Raw genomic sequence first — 15579 nt, 5'->3', positions numbered from 1 at the left:
CATTTTTAGAAAGCTCACACAAAACAAATCTTTATTCTTTGTCGCAGAAAATAAATACAGGTGCATATTCCATACGCTTTTCTATAAAAGCACTCCTACAAAATCACTGAACTGCATACAACAGTACAACCTTTTTGGCTTTTAAAATGCAAATATTATACAGTCACTTMATTCTGTTATCATTTAAAGCACTTGTAGCAAGCAACTTTGGAAAAGGAATGCTTAATTTAGAAGCCAAATTCTTGCCTCAAGTGTTTTGTGAGATTTTTCCATCATGTATAGTGCATCTAACCTAAAAGCAACTAGAACAGTTTTTTGTAAAATGTTTATTCCCACCCACCACCCCCCAAAAAAACCCTGCCAAGGAAAAAAAAAAAAAAAGCTCTTAAAAACTGTTCTACCTTGATACTTAAACCAAGAGAAAACAAGAAGTGGCTCAATAGAAATATTAAGGTAAGCACGACGCTTCACAGCTCGTTCTCTGTTCGCTTCCAGTTTGGCCCGGGGTGTTTCTTTAGAGGAAGAAACATTAATCATCCAGTCCTATATTCCTGAAAAGGTATGACATGGACTCCCCATTATGGATCCTGCGAATGGCTTCYGAGAGGATCATGCTGATATCCACAGTCTTGATTTTAGGGCACTGWAGTTTTTGTATTTCATGTGGAATTGTGTTTGTAACAACCACCTACAGGAAGAAAAAATGATCAGGAAGGTATACCTCTGTTATGTTTTCCATCTTTCCTATTGGAAGTGTAAATGGGAGTTTTACAAAATCATCCTGGMTGATAAAAAAACATTTTACATTACTGTCAGGGTCAAAATCTTAGAAGTGCCATGTGTTGCTATGGGTTGCACGTATCCATGGATACTAATGGCACTGTCCCTCGTTCCTTTCGTTCGTTCTGCCACACAGGTCCGGAGAAGGTACAAAAACATCACATCCACCCACTGAAGGCAAAGGTCTGCTGATACTGAAAGTCCAGCATCACACCATTTCCCACTTTTCCCACTGCTATAGTTTAAGGACATGTGGATGCTAATATTCCAGCACACAATTCCATAGTAAGAAACCCTGAACCCAGGAATCTCCCATTGAAATCCTTAATACCATCATATTTCAACAATCAAATGGAGAGAAAATTGCTCGTTTAAAAATCCCAAATCATTTGATCAGAGCTCAGAAYCCACACTTACTTCATCGATGGCAGACTCCTCAATCAGCCGGGGAGCATCTGAGGACAGCAGGCCATGGGTGGCCATGACAAAGATCTTGTAGGCCCCTCTCTCCTTGAGGGTCTCAGCCGCAGCCAGAAAGCTGTCAACGTCATCTATGATGTCATCCTGTCAAAATCCCAGAGTCACTGAGGGTTCACCACATCAGACAGATCAACACAGCACATCTGACTAACAGTACAGTGTTTCCAAGTGTAACAAATCCCAAACTATCAGAAAATTGCCCTTTTCCTTGACAAGCCCAGAGATTACATTCTGTTTTACAGAAAACATAAGTGTATCATAGAATCATAGAAAGGCCTGGGTTGGAAGGGACCTTAAAAGATCATYTCTTTCCAATCCCTGCCATGGGCAGGGACACCTTCCACTAGATCTGGTTGCTCAGAGTTCCATCCAGCCCAGCATTGAACACTTCCAGGGATAGGGCAGCCACAGCTCACCCTTAATACATGGGAAAAAAATTCTTCCTTATATCCAATCTGACCCCACTCTCTTGTAAGTCTGAAGCCATTCTCCCTTGTGCTGTCACTCCAGGCCCTTACAAACATTCTCTTTATTGCAGACTCCCTTCAGGTACTGGAAGGCTACAATCAGGTCACTCCAGATCCTTCTCTTTCCTAGGCTGAACAATTCCAGCTCTCTCAGCCTTTCCTCATAGCAGAGGTGCTCCATCCCTCTTRGTGGCCTCCTCCAGACTTGCTCCAACAAGTCCATGTCCATCATCTCGACTTCACTGTTATTTTTAAATTCACCACCAGGAACAAGATGATTCTCCCCTTCTGTCACATGCARGCACCACCTGAACCCCCTCCCTTTCAGGTACGCACTGAACAGAATTTCACAGCTCAACTCATGGAAATAAGATCCAAATGCTGCTTTTCAGAGTGGATCTCTTCATAGCTCACAGTCAGCTTTGTGAATGTGCTCAGTGCTGCCCCATGGTATCAGAAATCCACCAGCAACCCAGGTTTAGAGGCTGATTCAGAACAGCTACTTGATTTCTGCAACTTCCACATGTTTAATATGATTTAYGAGAAGTGATGGCATCTTACTTACCACAATGATAGCTATTCTTCCTCCTACATCTCCAACAACTGTGATGGGTGGTTTTTCCTTGGGAATCAGCACTGGTTAATAGGAAATGTATTAAGAGGGGAGGAAAGGAGAAAGAAAAGAGAATGTTTATATAATTTACTTCAATTATGGAAATGTCTGATGGATCAACACCATTACAGAGAACATGAAGCAGCAACTATTGCAAYAGCATTACTGACAAAAACCACTAATGCATAAATAATTTTTAAGCTTAATTAAAATATTAACTATATTAATTTATACCTGAATATCAATTCATTTCTTAATTTCAGCATAGAAACAGAGCGGCCTGCAGGCACAACCAGTTCAGTCACCCATTGACACCCAAGTTGTCAAGCTGGATTTATGCACTGCAGTTTTGCTGGCCAGCTGCAGGWTACATCCACATTCAAGCAAGGAATCTTTTTCCCCTCGCTAAGTAAAAAAAATAATCTTTCTCTATGAATAGCCACTCCTTTTAGACAGTCCATGACTGCCAGACCACCAAACCCATGAAAAACAACAAGCAACACTTTCTCACACACACTTACTTACTGGGAATCTCCAGACTGGGRTGGATAGCAGCTACGTATTTGGCTGTAGGAGGTGAGTGCCGACCATCCACCATGTCTGACTCAGCATCCTGAGCTTCCCCGTGGATCACAGCGATTCCCAACCGTAAGCGCTCAGCAAACGACTGTGCCCTGCAGGAAAAGGGTTAAAAGAACACAGAAAAAGGTTAAATTTAAAATAATTCACATATGTACAATCGTAATATATTTCCATTTTATTTCTAATGTTACAGAGGGAAGTCAAATGATCCTAAAATTTTAGGAGAGCTCATGGAAGAAATCAGCTGCCTCTCAGTATCTTGTTTTTATCAGTTTGTTAAAGTTAGAATAACCTTCAAAGTGCCCATATGGGCCTTAAAGCAACAGGAGAAATGCTGCAAGTCACATAATGCTGACTACTCCCTTCTGCTTTGCCCAAAAAACACTTTCTAGCCTTTCAGCATTCTTCGATCTCATGCTTTAGCAGGACACATCTAACAGCAACCAAGAACAGCCTTGATATCTGGATTGTCTACATTTAATTGGAAAAAAAATTACATGAAAAAAGAAAGAAAGTGTTCATCTATTTATTTTAGTACTAAATAAAGACAATATCCATGACCTGCTGACACATAACCTGAGATACCCTACAGAAAATGAGACCCAGATGATCATCCTGCCTGACAAACCACACATGAGGTTGAACAGCTTGGATGTTTTTAATTAGCTGTCATGAAGTTCCTTCACAGTACAATATTTCTTCAACTAAAATTAGAAATTTCTGTAAAGAAGTGTAAGTTTAGCTGGGGGAGTGAAAAAAGCAGAGTCGGGAAATAGAAATTTGCATCCCAGATATTGGAAGCAGCAAATACAAATTAGCACATCCAACCCACGTTACCTTGCACACCCAAGGGTTGAGGATCCTGCCTAAGGATCTAAGYCTCCTCTGGTTCAAGTAAGCCCAGCACATCCAGAGTGATTCACTCAGCTCTAACATCAGCACCTCAGAGCTGTGCCTGAATCACCTCCTCTGTCCTTAAGCCTTGTTTCACTGTCCAAACAATCCAAAGTCTGGAGAATAATTTGCCCATCGTGACACTCAGTTAATTAAAAATGAAAAATCTTCCACCCTGTGGTTATCAYACAGTTACAGTATTTTTGCAAGTAGTTAATTACAGGTAATTATTATTCCAAACATTAAGTTATGACTTAGCAGACATAATTCTATCAATAAAACCATAATAATTACCTTAAAATGCAATATTAAACTGAATAAAGTTCTAAGTAACAATAAAATTATTCATTAATTTTCTCAGAGCTCAGAAACCGCAGAGTCGTTCTGAACTTCACCATGCAAGGGTTCTTTTTCACAAGCAGGCATTCATCAAAAGCATTTTCCTARATTGTTTTCAGCCTGGATTAAGCTGAAACATCTAATCATCCTTCTCATACAACGTAACTCCTCAAATACTGTCCTTTGATACTCATAGATRTGCATGAAGAAGCTAAACAATACAGTTCTGGGATCTTTTCCTCCAGAAATCACTGTGTAATGTGTAACTCATCTCTCCATTTGCTGGCATTAACAATTACTGGATAAGCATTAAAATGCTACAACAAATGCCTGTCTCCACCCAAGAGGCAATACTGACACAGTAGAAAAGAAATGGAAAAGAAAGAAATGCAAAATTACCTGGCCAAAACAAAAGAAATCACAAAAAGTACTGCTGGAGAAAAGGATGACAAAAGGTGWTTTGCTATACAAAATATGAAAAACACAGAATATCACAATTCATTGGCATGKAAGTCTAAATAACTTTTCCACAAATTCTTGGTTTGTCACCACAGCAAATCCAGCGTCTCTTAAACCATCATCTAGCTCTTACAGCACCTGCTGACAGCACTGTAATTCCAGAGTTTAGGAACAGTCAACTAAAAAGCTTCAAGGATTAAGAACAGTCATTCAACCACCAAAGACTTCACAATCAAAATCATCTCAAACAGCAAACCCAGTTTCACCATCTGTATTTAGGATCTAATCAACTACGTTCTTAGTTATGCCCACGTTAAGAAACTTTTGTGGATTAATTACATTACTCTTCCAGCCATTTTGCCTCAAAGCAGGAAATTTATAATGTAAATCCACACAAATATAACATGATTAAAAGCCTTCTTTATCATAAGCACTGCACTGATTTACCCCATCCTTTTGTATGGGTTTTTAATTTCCTTAGATTTATTATGTTTGCAGCRATGATGTAAAAACTACACAGCTGACAGAGCAGAACTGGGAGGAGTGTGAAGGCTGCATCTTGTGATTATTGGATATCTGCCCATCATTTGATCCTAAGAACAAAATCCCGACAGAGATTTCCTGCTCTACGGCAAGAGAGCAGATCTTACCCACCTCTTTGCAGACGCAGGAGATTTGGCCACAATTACAGCATTCCTGTAGTCTGGTATCTGTAGTAAATAACAGATAGCAATGTCCACTTCATATCTTTAGACAAATTTAAACTCAGTAAGAATCAGAGAACTTTATTTTGCCAGAAGAATTTTAAGCATCAAACAGTTTACCTACGAAAGCAACCTCAAGAATCCACGGTACATGATCAGAGTTGACAGCTCAGTAAAAACATGTACTTARAAAATTCAGATGTTAACTTCAAACTGTACATTTTATGGTACAGATAACAGAAAAGTAACTCCTTTAGAACATCAGGGTTTCACCCACAAGTATTAAAAGAARCAGGAAACCATCAAAATTAAAGTTTCCTGTTCACCTTCAACTGTCTTCAATCACCAAAAACCAGCATTTCACCATTTCCTATTGCTTTACAGAGTACCCTGAGGAAAGTCACACCTGGGTTTCCCTCTGAGGTCTCACAGGTACTTCAGCCAGGCTTAACAAGCTCAGTCTGCTCCTAATTTTGCTGGACCTGTTTCACTCCAGATTCCTGCTTTCCATCTAACCAGCATTCTAGCCCCCATCTTTCAAAAGTTTCTTATTCTCATCTCCATATTCCCTGCACACAGTGACTCCAGATTCATCTGACTCGTCCGTAACTTCTCAAGCATTCCACCATTCACACTTCCAGTCCCCCTTTCCAACAGCAGCTATGTTCCCTCTGGTATCCCATCTTACCCCACTCCTTGCAAACTCAGCCTTTTTCTTCACTGTGCTGCCCTGGGATGATCCATTTCTATGGAGAACAGCTTAAAGAGAACTTGTCTGTCCTATCCACTGGCCAAAACCTGAGCCAAACAAAGTCCTACAGAGCAGGTTCAGTCCTCAGAACCCCAGTGTTAAGGGATGGAAGACTCTTTACTAAATACCTGCAAACTGATCTGCTATAGATGTAATTTCACAGATCTGTGGGGATGAGACCCTGTCATGCAGCTCCCCACCTTGCTGGCAGATGTCAAATACCCATTCCAGAGTACAGAAATGCTTGGGGTTTCTGCAAACACAGACAAGGTAAGTGCTTCCACAATCTTATCCTCAAACTTACAAATTGCACTGGCTGATTATTTCCAAAAGCTCTGCCTGAAATGGGCATCAGAAAGAAAAATTAAGTTCTGAATTTAGGCAAGGGCTCAACCAGCCGAAAATAAATTTTCTAAGGATGTCAGGCAACATTAATAATCCACAACATTAGTAACTCCACCTATAAACTRGGAATTCAGCACGTTCTGTCTTTTATAAACACAGAGTTATACAAGAGGCTACAAAGATTAACATGACGGAAGGTATGGACAAGGCAGGGCCTGTCACTTGACATAATAAAGGCTTTGATCTTGTTCAGACATCGTTGCCTCATTTTTCCCCTGCCAAATTACTGAATTTGTTCTCAGCTCTTCAAAATTGAAGTCATAAAGTCAGAAATGTCATCCAAAAGACAYGAAGGTGTCAACAACTCCATGTAACAAAGGGCTACGTCACCCTGGGATTAACACGTGCACAAAGCAAAGAGAAGCCATCAAGTATCCAACATTTGTCAAAAGCAAACAGGAAAACCACCTAATTATTTCATGAATTTCACTGACTGGACTGTCTTCACCACAGACAGAACACCAAGTAATTCTCTTCACACCTAGGCATAAATTTCCAGCTGGAAACAACTACAAGCCCTCATCCTCCTAACTTTTARTCAACCTTTTTTTGTGACCTTCCTTCTTATCAAGCTGGACTCCATTTCATGCTCCTCAGTACATCCCACCATGATTCCCACTGCTTTSGAAGCTCTGGCATTCCCTGTGCAGGATATCCAGAAAGCTGCAGCCACCAGGAACCTGAGAGGAATACTAAATTCCTCCTGAGCAGCAGCAGATCAAAGTTTTTAAGAAAAGATACTATAAATTATCTGGCTGAAGGTACTTGCCAACAGAGATCCCATGTGATCACATCCATTCAGACACCTCCAGTTTTAGAAAGGCCCCTCATGGATGAGCAGAGGAATGAAGACTAAAAGTATCTTTTGCAACTTGTCTACACATATTTCAGATCTCTACAAATGGCTGCACAGCAGTGCCAGACTCAAAGCTGCAACAATTCTCTGTAMATCATTAAAAGCTCAGGAATCAAAATGTGTTTCAAGACCAAATCAGGACCATGATCTTGTTATCAACCATAAACCACACTTTAAAGCAACACATTAAGGCACAACTTGTCTTGTGTCTGCTTATTTGTTCTCCACTTTTGTTCCTTTTTTAAAGTTAGAAGTGCTTACAAGTGCAATACTTCTGTCCTGGAACACAAGATGTGTTCACAATGACTGGGGCAAAGCCAAAGCCTGGAGTTTTGTTCTACCATYCTCTTTGACTCTATTACCAAATGAAACTATAATGAGGGATTCAAATGGTAACTAATTCCCCAAACAGATTTTAATACTGTCATAATAAAATCATGTTGGTTTGGGTTTCTCTAAGGGGGTGGAGTGGGGTGTGTTTTGTTTTTTAAATTGAAGCATTCCTATCTCTATAAAAAGATAGCTTGGACTCAAAAGCAAGAGTGAGCTAAACCTTTTCTCTCACCAGGAAGAAAGCACTTGCTTTATTCTAAATTACTATTAGTCAGAGGCTTAACGTGTATCTTATACCTACAATTATCATCTGCACATTTTGTATAGGTGAATCTAGCWGTAGCACTTCTCAAAACCCTTATAAAAATAAGATGGAGAAATGGAGGCACRGAACATCCCAAGTTAAGCTCCTCAAGTCAAGACATGCAGTCTGAACAAACAGTGGGTGAGATTTCCACCCACCAGTCTTACTTTCAGAGCACAATCAATAGGCTCTCCCATYGTTTACAACTTCCAAGTGTTTCTATAATGTGATTTAAATTTATACCCACACAAGCAACCCATCCTATAAATGTCAAGGAAACTGGAAACAGGAAAGGAAGAGGACATCGAGAGCAAGAAAATCCTCTTTTTTTCAGTGTTAGGAGACTATTTTTACTTAGATATAGAATTGCTGCATGGGTAAGAAAACACCAACTCCTAATGAAAGCAAAAGTTAAGCAWGTGGGGAAGAGAAGAACCAAACACCCAACCTCACTCCCTGCCCAATAAGACCAGTCCTCCCTTAAAATTCAGTTTGAAGAGTTAATTTTTTCAGAGGGATTCGTTTCACATGCCCTGAACCATGACAAAAAAGGAATTTAAAAAAAACAAAACAACTGTAATAGTAGGCCTTCCTCACCTCTTCTTGGATGTACTGGAGTAAAAATGGGGATGCTCTCAAGTTATCAACTGGAATATTGAAGAAGCCCTGGATTTCCTTCTGATGCAAATCCATGGTAATAAGATGAGTTAGTCCTTTAAAATGAAGTAATAAGACACACAAAGTACATCAAGAAAAGTAAGAGAGAACAGACACGCTTTATTTTTCTAAGTTTCACTGCAGTTTGTCCACAAAATCTCTAAGCTGCACAAGAACACTAAGTGAAAGTATTTAACAAATTAATCATGTCCCTCTTGAGCACACTGGCATTAAAATGTTTTGAGACTTCTACAGTGTTTTTTTTTAAAAGAACCTCAGAACACTGCACATAACTGACTCTGCAGTGCCACACTGAGGCAGGCAAGATCCTTCTCCATTGGACTTGGGACAAAATGGAAGCACTAATTTGTCCTATGTCACACAGCAAGACCCTGGCACGCTCATTAGAGTTTTGAACTGAAAAATGGGCCCAGCTCCTAACCAAAACCCCCTTCTCTCAAAATAACCACCCAAATCACACAGTTTATTATTAACTGCCTGTTTTTTTCCAGGGATGAGAGTGAAAGGAAAGGAATAGAAAATGTGTTGAAGGCTGTGAAAATGAATCYCATTCTCCCACATGGTCTCAAATGTAAAGGACAAAGTGCATTCATCCAGCAAGTAAAAAACAAGCCAGAAATGACAAGGCACAACTGTTCCAGACTGTAAGAAAGGCAAAGAATGGTTATTATGACAGGTGGATACCACAGCCCAAAGCAGCTGAGCCCAGCAGACTCATTCTGTCAATTCACTACAGCTCAATGTAAAATGGTCCTAACAAATTTGGATTTTTTATAATCTCATCATTTGGAAACATTTCTAATTACATTCTCCTTTTTATGTWGGTTTTAAACACATGAAAAGCTTGGCAGTTACTTTTAAACAGAGTCCAAATTTGTGTACAGATCTCTCTAGACCTGGAACCTGACAGCAGGAGCCCCCTTTGCCCTGATTATTAAAGGACAGCCACATTCTTACCAGCTTTGCACATCATTGAGGCCAGCAATTTAGAGACAATGGAGCCCCTTTTCCTCATCTTGCACTGTTTGCTGTAGGGGAAGTAAGGAATCACTCCAATAATGCTTTTGGCACAGGAGGTTTTACACGCATACACCATGATCAGAAGCTCCATGATCGTGGTATTCACATCCCTGCAAAGAGAAACATCTGCTTCTGTATCTGGTGCATAAAAATCCTGTATTCAATACAGTAYTTACACCCACTCCAGGGATTTCATACCGAAGTATGATGGCAGAGTGAACATCACTAAGAATTCAGCTGTGTCCCTCAGAATGACAAGTACTCTCAACTCAGCATTTTATTTTTTCACCAGAATTACACTTCTTTTTTTTTTTTTTTTAATTGGTTACTTTGGACAATTTTGTTATTCCATGTTGCTGTAACAAAATCGTCCATAATTCATCTCCAATACAATTTTTTTCACATGAATTTTTTTAAGGAAAAGTCATACTTTACAACATATTCCTCTACTGTTCAAGCCAACAACAGGCCAGATACTAAATTCTTAATAATTAGCATCTATTCTCTGCCTGAAATTAAGAGACTGAGAGGGTACATTTTTTTARAGAATTGGTCATCAACTAAGATCTACTATTTCTGCCATTAAAAAAAGTCTAAGCATTTGTAAAGTTCTTTTCACATAAAATTAAAGAACTCCCGAATCACAGACCAGGAAACATCATTGCCCAGGAAACATTCCCCATACATCTAGAACTTTTGTGATGATTTTAGAGATAGGGAGCTGAAAAGAGAAGAATTTAAAGAGAATGACAGAAGCAAAAGAATACACTTAGGGAAAGAACGCAGAGACCAAGGGGATAGGTTTTATTGATATATTCACTGAAAATTAAAATAATGGAAGTTAGATAATGCTGATTGTCTTTTTGTACATATTAAAAAAACCCCAAAACCAGTCACAAAACCACCCCACAAAGGAAAGCCTCGATCTAGTTAATCTAAGCTTATTACACTGTATCACAAACATAAAAGGTAATTAAAAATAAAAACCAGAAGTATTCCTATGGACAGTCCATGTCAAATGCTAGCACAGGGTCTTTAAACAGTTACTCACTTTGAAACTGTTTGGATGATAAATACATCCTTTCCTCTCACAGACTCCTGAATCTGCACTCGTGTTTCTGCCAAGAAGAGAAATATGTAATATTTGCAATAGCAAAACTCCTTAGAGTCTAAGAAAAATGGAGCCAATACATGAAAATCAGCATTAGATMCATTCCCAGTTTTGCTAATTACATGCTCACCTCTGTTTGGCTCTTGATAAACCTGAACTTTCCCCATCTCAACTCCCAAACGCCTGCCAGAATAGAAAAAAAGTAAAAGTCAGTAAGGAGAAAGGAAGGACAAAACATATAAATGTAAATCCCATATAATGCAATAGTTACTGAAAAGGCTGCATTCCATGGGAAAAAACCAAGGCAAGAAAATCCCAAACCATAAACCCAGTAATTACAGTGAACATCTCTTGACAAAGCACCTMCAATTTCCAAAAGCTGCACTGCAGACTATGCTAAACTTATTTTTAAGTCAAGCTCAGAACAAGTAGCAGAAAAAAAATGTTTGAATACTAAATCAAGCAACAATTTCTAATTTTTAATACATTTCTTGCCCTACCTGTATACACATACATGTGGCAACATATATTCACGCAATACTTAAAAACCACTTAAAAAYTTTATTTTCTATAGAAACAAAGTCAATGCAGAGTGAAGAGGAAAGAGTAACAAGCACTATTTTATGGCTCATGGATGAATAATATCTGCTGCATTTATTCCCTGTCAGCATTAGCTAGACCCCATCACTACAAAAAGGAGTCCAGAGTATTTTCTGCACTCAGCTCCAAATTCTTTCCAYACGTAACCTGAGTTCCTCTGCACTCCCCCTTCTCCTCCTATCGCACCTAACTTTGGGTAAATAAGCCTCTGGAAGAAATCCACCCTGTGCAATATTCCTAGAAATTTTATGCATCCTAATTAGCACAGTAAAAATTTATTTAAGTCATAAAACTTCTGTTGAAGCTGTTCATGGATTAAGGCTAAAGTAATGTTCCTGTCCAAAATATACAGAAAGCAGGAGGGATGCAGTTTTCCTGCCTAAAAAAASCCCAATACAAGGAGTAAGAAAACTTCTGCCGTGATGATTTAACACTATCCAAACATGAATTGCCCTACGTGTTTCCCATAAAATGTGGCAGCCAATCACAACCTGCCACAGAACAATTCAAACACAAGTTACTCTCTTCATTATTGAGCTGCTGAAATATAATTGCAATAGAGAGCACTTCATAGTGCAAACCATGGCAGCTTTCCCATGTAACTTTCCTTAAACAGGGAAATCAAGTGGCCACCAAAACAAGTCCCACCAGAACAACTCAAGATCCCAAGATCCCCTGCAGATTTACTTACTCAGCAATCCTCTTGGACAGTTCCATGCATGAGGAATTGGAATTAGCTGAAAACAGCACCAGCCCACCCTTGGTGATATTCATGATGGCCCCAAATTCAGTTGATGGCACACAAAACATCAACCCTAAGTTGTTCTGCCGCTTCTAAAAGACTGCAAGAGATCAAAGGTCATTTAAAGACATATTAAAAACAAAACTATAAAAACAAACAAGAAAAAAAAACCTAAAACACTTTCTCTGTTTATAAAGTGTAGTTTCCCATAAGATGAATATTCCAGCATCCTTAATATTTTTTACCCCACTTTAATAGCTCCCTACAGCTCTCCAAAGACCCCCCCTTCTAGAATCAACAGGTTTCTTCCTTTTTTTTTTTTTTAACTTTTTTTCCACAGGCTATCATCCAGTAACACTGATACATTTTTCCATCAACTTGCCCAGTTCATTTTCCAGAACTGAGCAATATTTATTGACTTTCCCAAGATCACAAAGCAGTCATGGGTGGATCTGAGCTAAAGAGAGCTCCTGGTTCCTGGTTAGAAAAGTCTWTTTCCATAGCTGAGTCTCTTTTCATCACTTTGCAGTAACTTATAAACTTACAAATAAGGATGAAATGTAAGGAAGAATTCAATAAAGCTGGCAGCTGCAAATAATGACCTCTTGCACAGCAAATCCACTTGCTGAAGCAGCTGTTATCATTCTTTGAAAGCAATATTTCTCCTGTGAAAACAGGAGAAAAGTATCAGGAGGCAATCAGTATAATTGTTGGGGTTTTTTTGCTCCAAATAAAGACGCAAACCACTAATCTCACCAAGGATTTAATGGGATTAGATTTTATTATTATTTTTGGTACATCACATTTTCACAATTACTTCTACTATAAAATTTTAGTCAAATAAGAGGGAAAAAAATCACATTGACCAGCAGCCCTGGATAGACTGCAACAGCATTCAACTCAAAATCCTGCTGCACTTCACTTCTGCTGTATAAATAATCCAATCCTCAATGATCCATTTCAGGATCATGTAAGGGACTGGAAATATTAAATATGAGTAGTATGATTTAAACCAAAGTAAACAGAAGTTACAGCTAAATCAGTAACTTCTTTCCTGGTAAACACCTCCCTGCTGAGAAACCAAATTATCTAATAGTCACATGTAATCCATTAGAAAAAAACTGATGATGTATCAACTATTAAGTACTCCAAAACAGCAACTAAAAGAAAAACAAGAGTTTTGTATTTACAGGAACAGCTGGCTAGGTCTGTAATGCAACTCCTTTTCACCTCCTTTACAACCAGACACAATCTCGCTCGGCTTAASTTTGTCAGAAGAACCTGATTCACTCTCATGAAGAGTCAGAGTCAAGTCAGGAGCTTCCTAACAAGGAATCTGTTGATGCCAAGGCTGAGCTCTGCTCAACAACTGTGAATGAAAACCTGCCTGTCATCAGAACCTCCAAACTGTGCAGAGATCGAGCACAAACAGCAACAACTTCAGCCCCAGAAAGCCTGAATGTTTCACTCCACTAATACCAGAAGGGTCACCCYCATATCCCTAAAGCAAGACCCCTATGCATCCCAAATTAAATATCTAAAAACCCACATCTCTTTGATAGTGTTTCTCTGTTCTGCTGCTCACCCTCTCTCTGCAACTCCCAGCTGTCAACTAATGGCCATCACCCATCAAATATTCATKATGGTATTCAAGATCCATCTCAGCTCCATCAGTGAGCACAAACCTGAAATGCTCTTAGGTCTCAGAACACCACCTGAGAGCACTCTGCTTGTGTGCATGGGAACAGCATGGAGATAACTTTCTGTGTTACTAAATGTATTAATACTGTTCAAAAGGCTTATTTTTTATCCAAATGTGTGTCCTCTTTGCTCCATGGATTAGAGAAATGAGGAGTGTTAAGAGATCTGAAAAGATGAGTTATTGGCTCCCAACCATTGCTGAGGGTGCACTTTACACCACAATAAGGTACCAATGTATTTATAACTAACAATGAACATTGCTCTTCATGTAACTATAGGTCAAGGACTTTGCTTGTGGATGTACTTCAGCAGCTCAAGTGGGCTAGGGTGTGTGTGGACAGAGAAGGTGCATCTAAAGAGTAATATGGATRTATCAACCTTCAAACAGGTGTTGGGATGAAAGCAAGCTCACAAAACTTTATTAGATGTGCAAAGACATGACTCCACGCGGGTACACGGAACCATAACACACTGATGTGAGGTGGACCAACCTTCCAAGAATTGGGAGAACAAAAGCACCACAGAACAGGCTGCAGCACAAACTCCTGCCTTTCCTTCTGGGCTGCACAGAATTACACAGACACATCACGATGAGCACGACAACTACCGGGAACACATGGCTTTATGCCTGCATGAACTGAGCATGTCCACACAGAAAGCAACAGAGGCAGAAAGAGAACTGTGTGGGATAACCATGGTACCAAGGAATGGATCCCCATGGGATGGAGGGAATCTGCACCCTCTCACCAATCTCTCCACAGGGGCTTTTTCCGGCCCTCCACACTCACCGATYTCCCTGGGCTAACAGACCCTTCCCAACCCACACCTCCCTACCAGTCTTTAGATGCTCCAGGTGGGTTTCACAGGCCCTGTGGTCCCTGTGGGTCCCATCCCASCTCCCCGGSAGCGGCCCGGGCACGCAGCAGCCCCACGCCGCTGCCCCTCACCTGTGGYGCTTGGGGATTGCCCAAGCAGCCCCGCAAAGAGGCCTCCCAGGAGAGGGTCTCCATCCCCTGAAGGAAGGACGAAGTAGCCCATTCCTCAGGCACCGAAACCCCGTGTGGGGAAGGGGGATGTCCTGCCCTCACACAGCCGGCTGAGGTGGGCTGAGCGGCCGGGCGTACCCCTCGCTGAAGGCCTTACCTGCCGGCTCCGGCCCCCCGGCCGCGGGAGAAAGCGGCCCGGCCGGAGGGGAAGGAGGGGGAGAGGCAGAGGCGGCGGCGGAGCTCAGCCCCTCCGGTGCTCCGCGGGCAAGATGGCGGCGGGGCGTGAGGGAGGGAGMGCGGGCGGGAGGGGCGGGCCCGAGGCGACGCCCCCCCCCSYTYCCSSYYMRSSSYKRRGGGRWYSSGSSSCMWYYTYCYYCYYMMCCTCTCTGTGCTCGGCGGGGAGCGGGACGGGGTCYTGGAATCACTGAGTCTCAAAATTTTAGAATCATCAGGATCGGACGAGRCCTTCAAGATCATCTAGTTCCACCCAGCACTACAGCGAAACCCCATCACCCAGCGCCAGATCCGGATGCCTCTTCAACACCTTCGGGGATGGTGATKCCACCGCCTACCTGAGCACCCATTYCAATGCCTGACCACACGGACAACGAAAACARTTTTCCTRATATCTAATCTGAATCTCTCGTGTCTCTGCTTAAGGAGTTGAAGAGAGCTATGAGGGCCCTTGAGCATCCCCCAGACTAAACAAACCCAGCTCAGTCATTGCTCATAAAATACATTTCCTAGACCCTTCACAAGCCTTGTTCCCCATTG

At 40.8% G+C, this 15579-nt stretch overlaps 1 protein-coding gene across 2 annotated transcripts; it reads right to left on the bottom strand.

Annotated features, from left to right (window-relative positions):
• Positions 1–4: 4 nt before the first annotated feature.
• Positions 5–15137, bottom strand: PRPSAP2 (phosphoribosyl pyrophosphate synthetase associated protein 2). 2 transcript variants are annotated; one of them, XM_057381282.1, is made up of 12 exons: positions 14963–15137; positions 12664–12783; positions 12068–12218; positions 10907–10959; positions 10717–10783; positions 9603–9775; positions 8565–8680; positions 5269–5324; positions 2866–3014; positions 2293–2363; positions 1198–1344; positions 5–688 (listed from the first exon to the last, which is right to left on the bottom strand). In XM_057381282.1, exons 3-12 carry the CDS (start codon positions 12184–12186, stop codon positions 530–532), a joined length of 1110 nt encoding a protein of 369 aa, XP_057237265.1. In that variant the 5' UTR covers positions 12187–12218; positions 12664–12783; positions 14963–15137; the 3' UTR covers positions 5–529. The 2 variants fall into 2 exon arrangements, with proteins under 2 accessions (XP_057237265.1, XP_057237266.1); XM_057381283.1 differs by lacking the exon at positions 12664–12783.
• Between the last annotated feature and the right edge of the window lie 442 nt (positions 15138–15579).

Source organism: Malurus melanocephalus, unplaced genomic scaffold (genome assembly GCF_030028575.1).
Source record: "Malurus melanocephalus ecotype Western Australia unplaced genomic scaffold, MMel_1.1 scaffold_504, whole genome shotgun sequence".
Classification (NCBI taxonomy): Eukaryota; Metazoa; Chordata; class Aves; order Passeriformes; family Maluridae; genus Malurus; species Malurus melanocephalus.
Note: the sequence above shows the minus strand (reverse complement) of the source record. Positions and strands in the feature narration are given on the sequence as shown.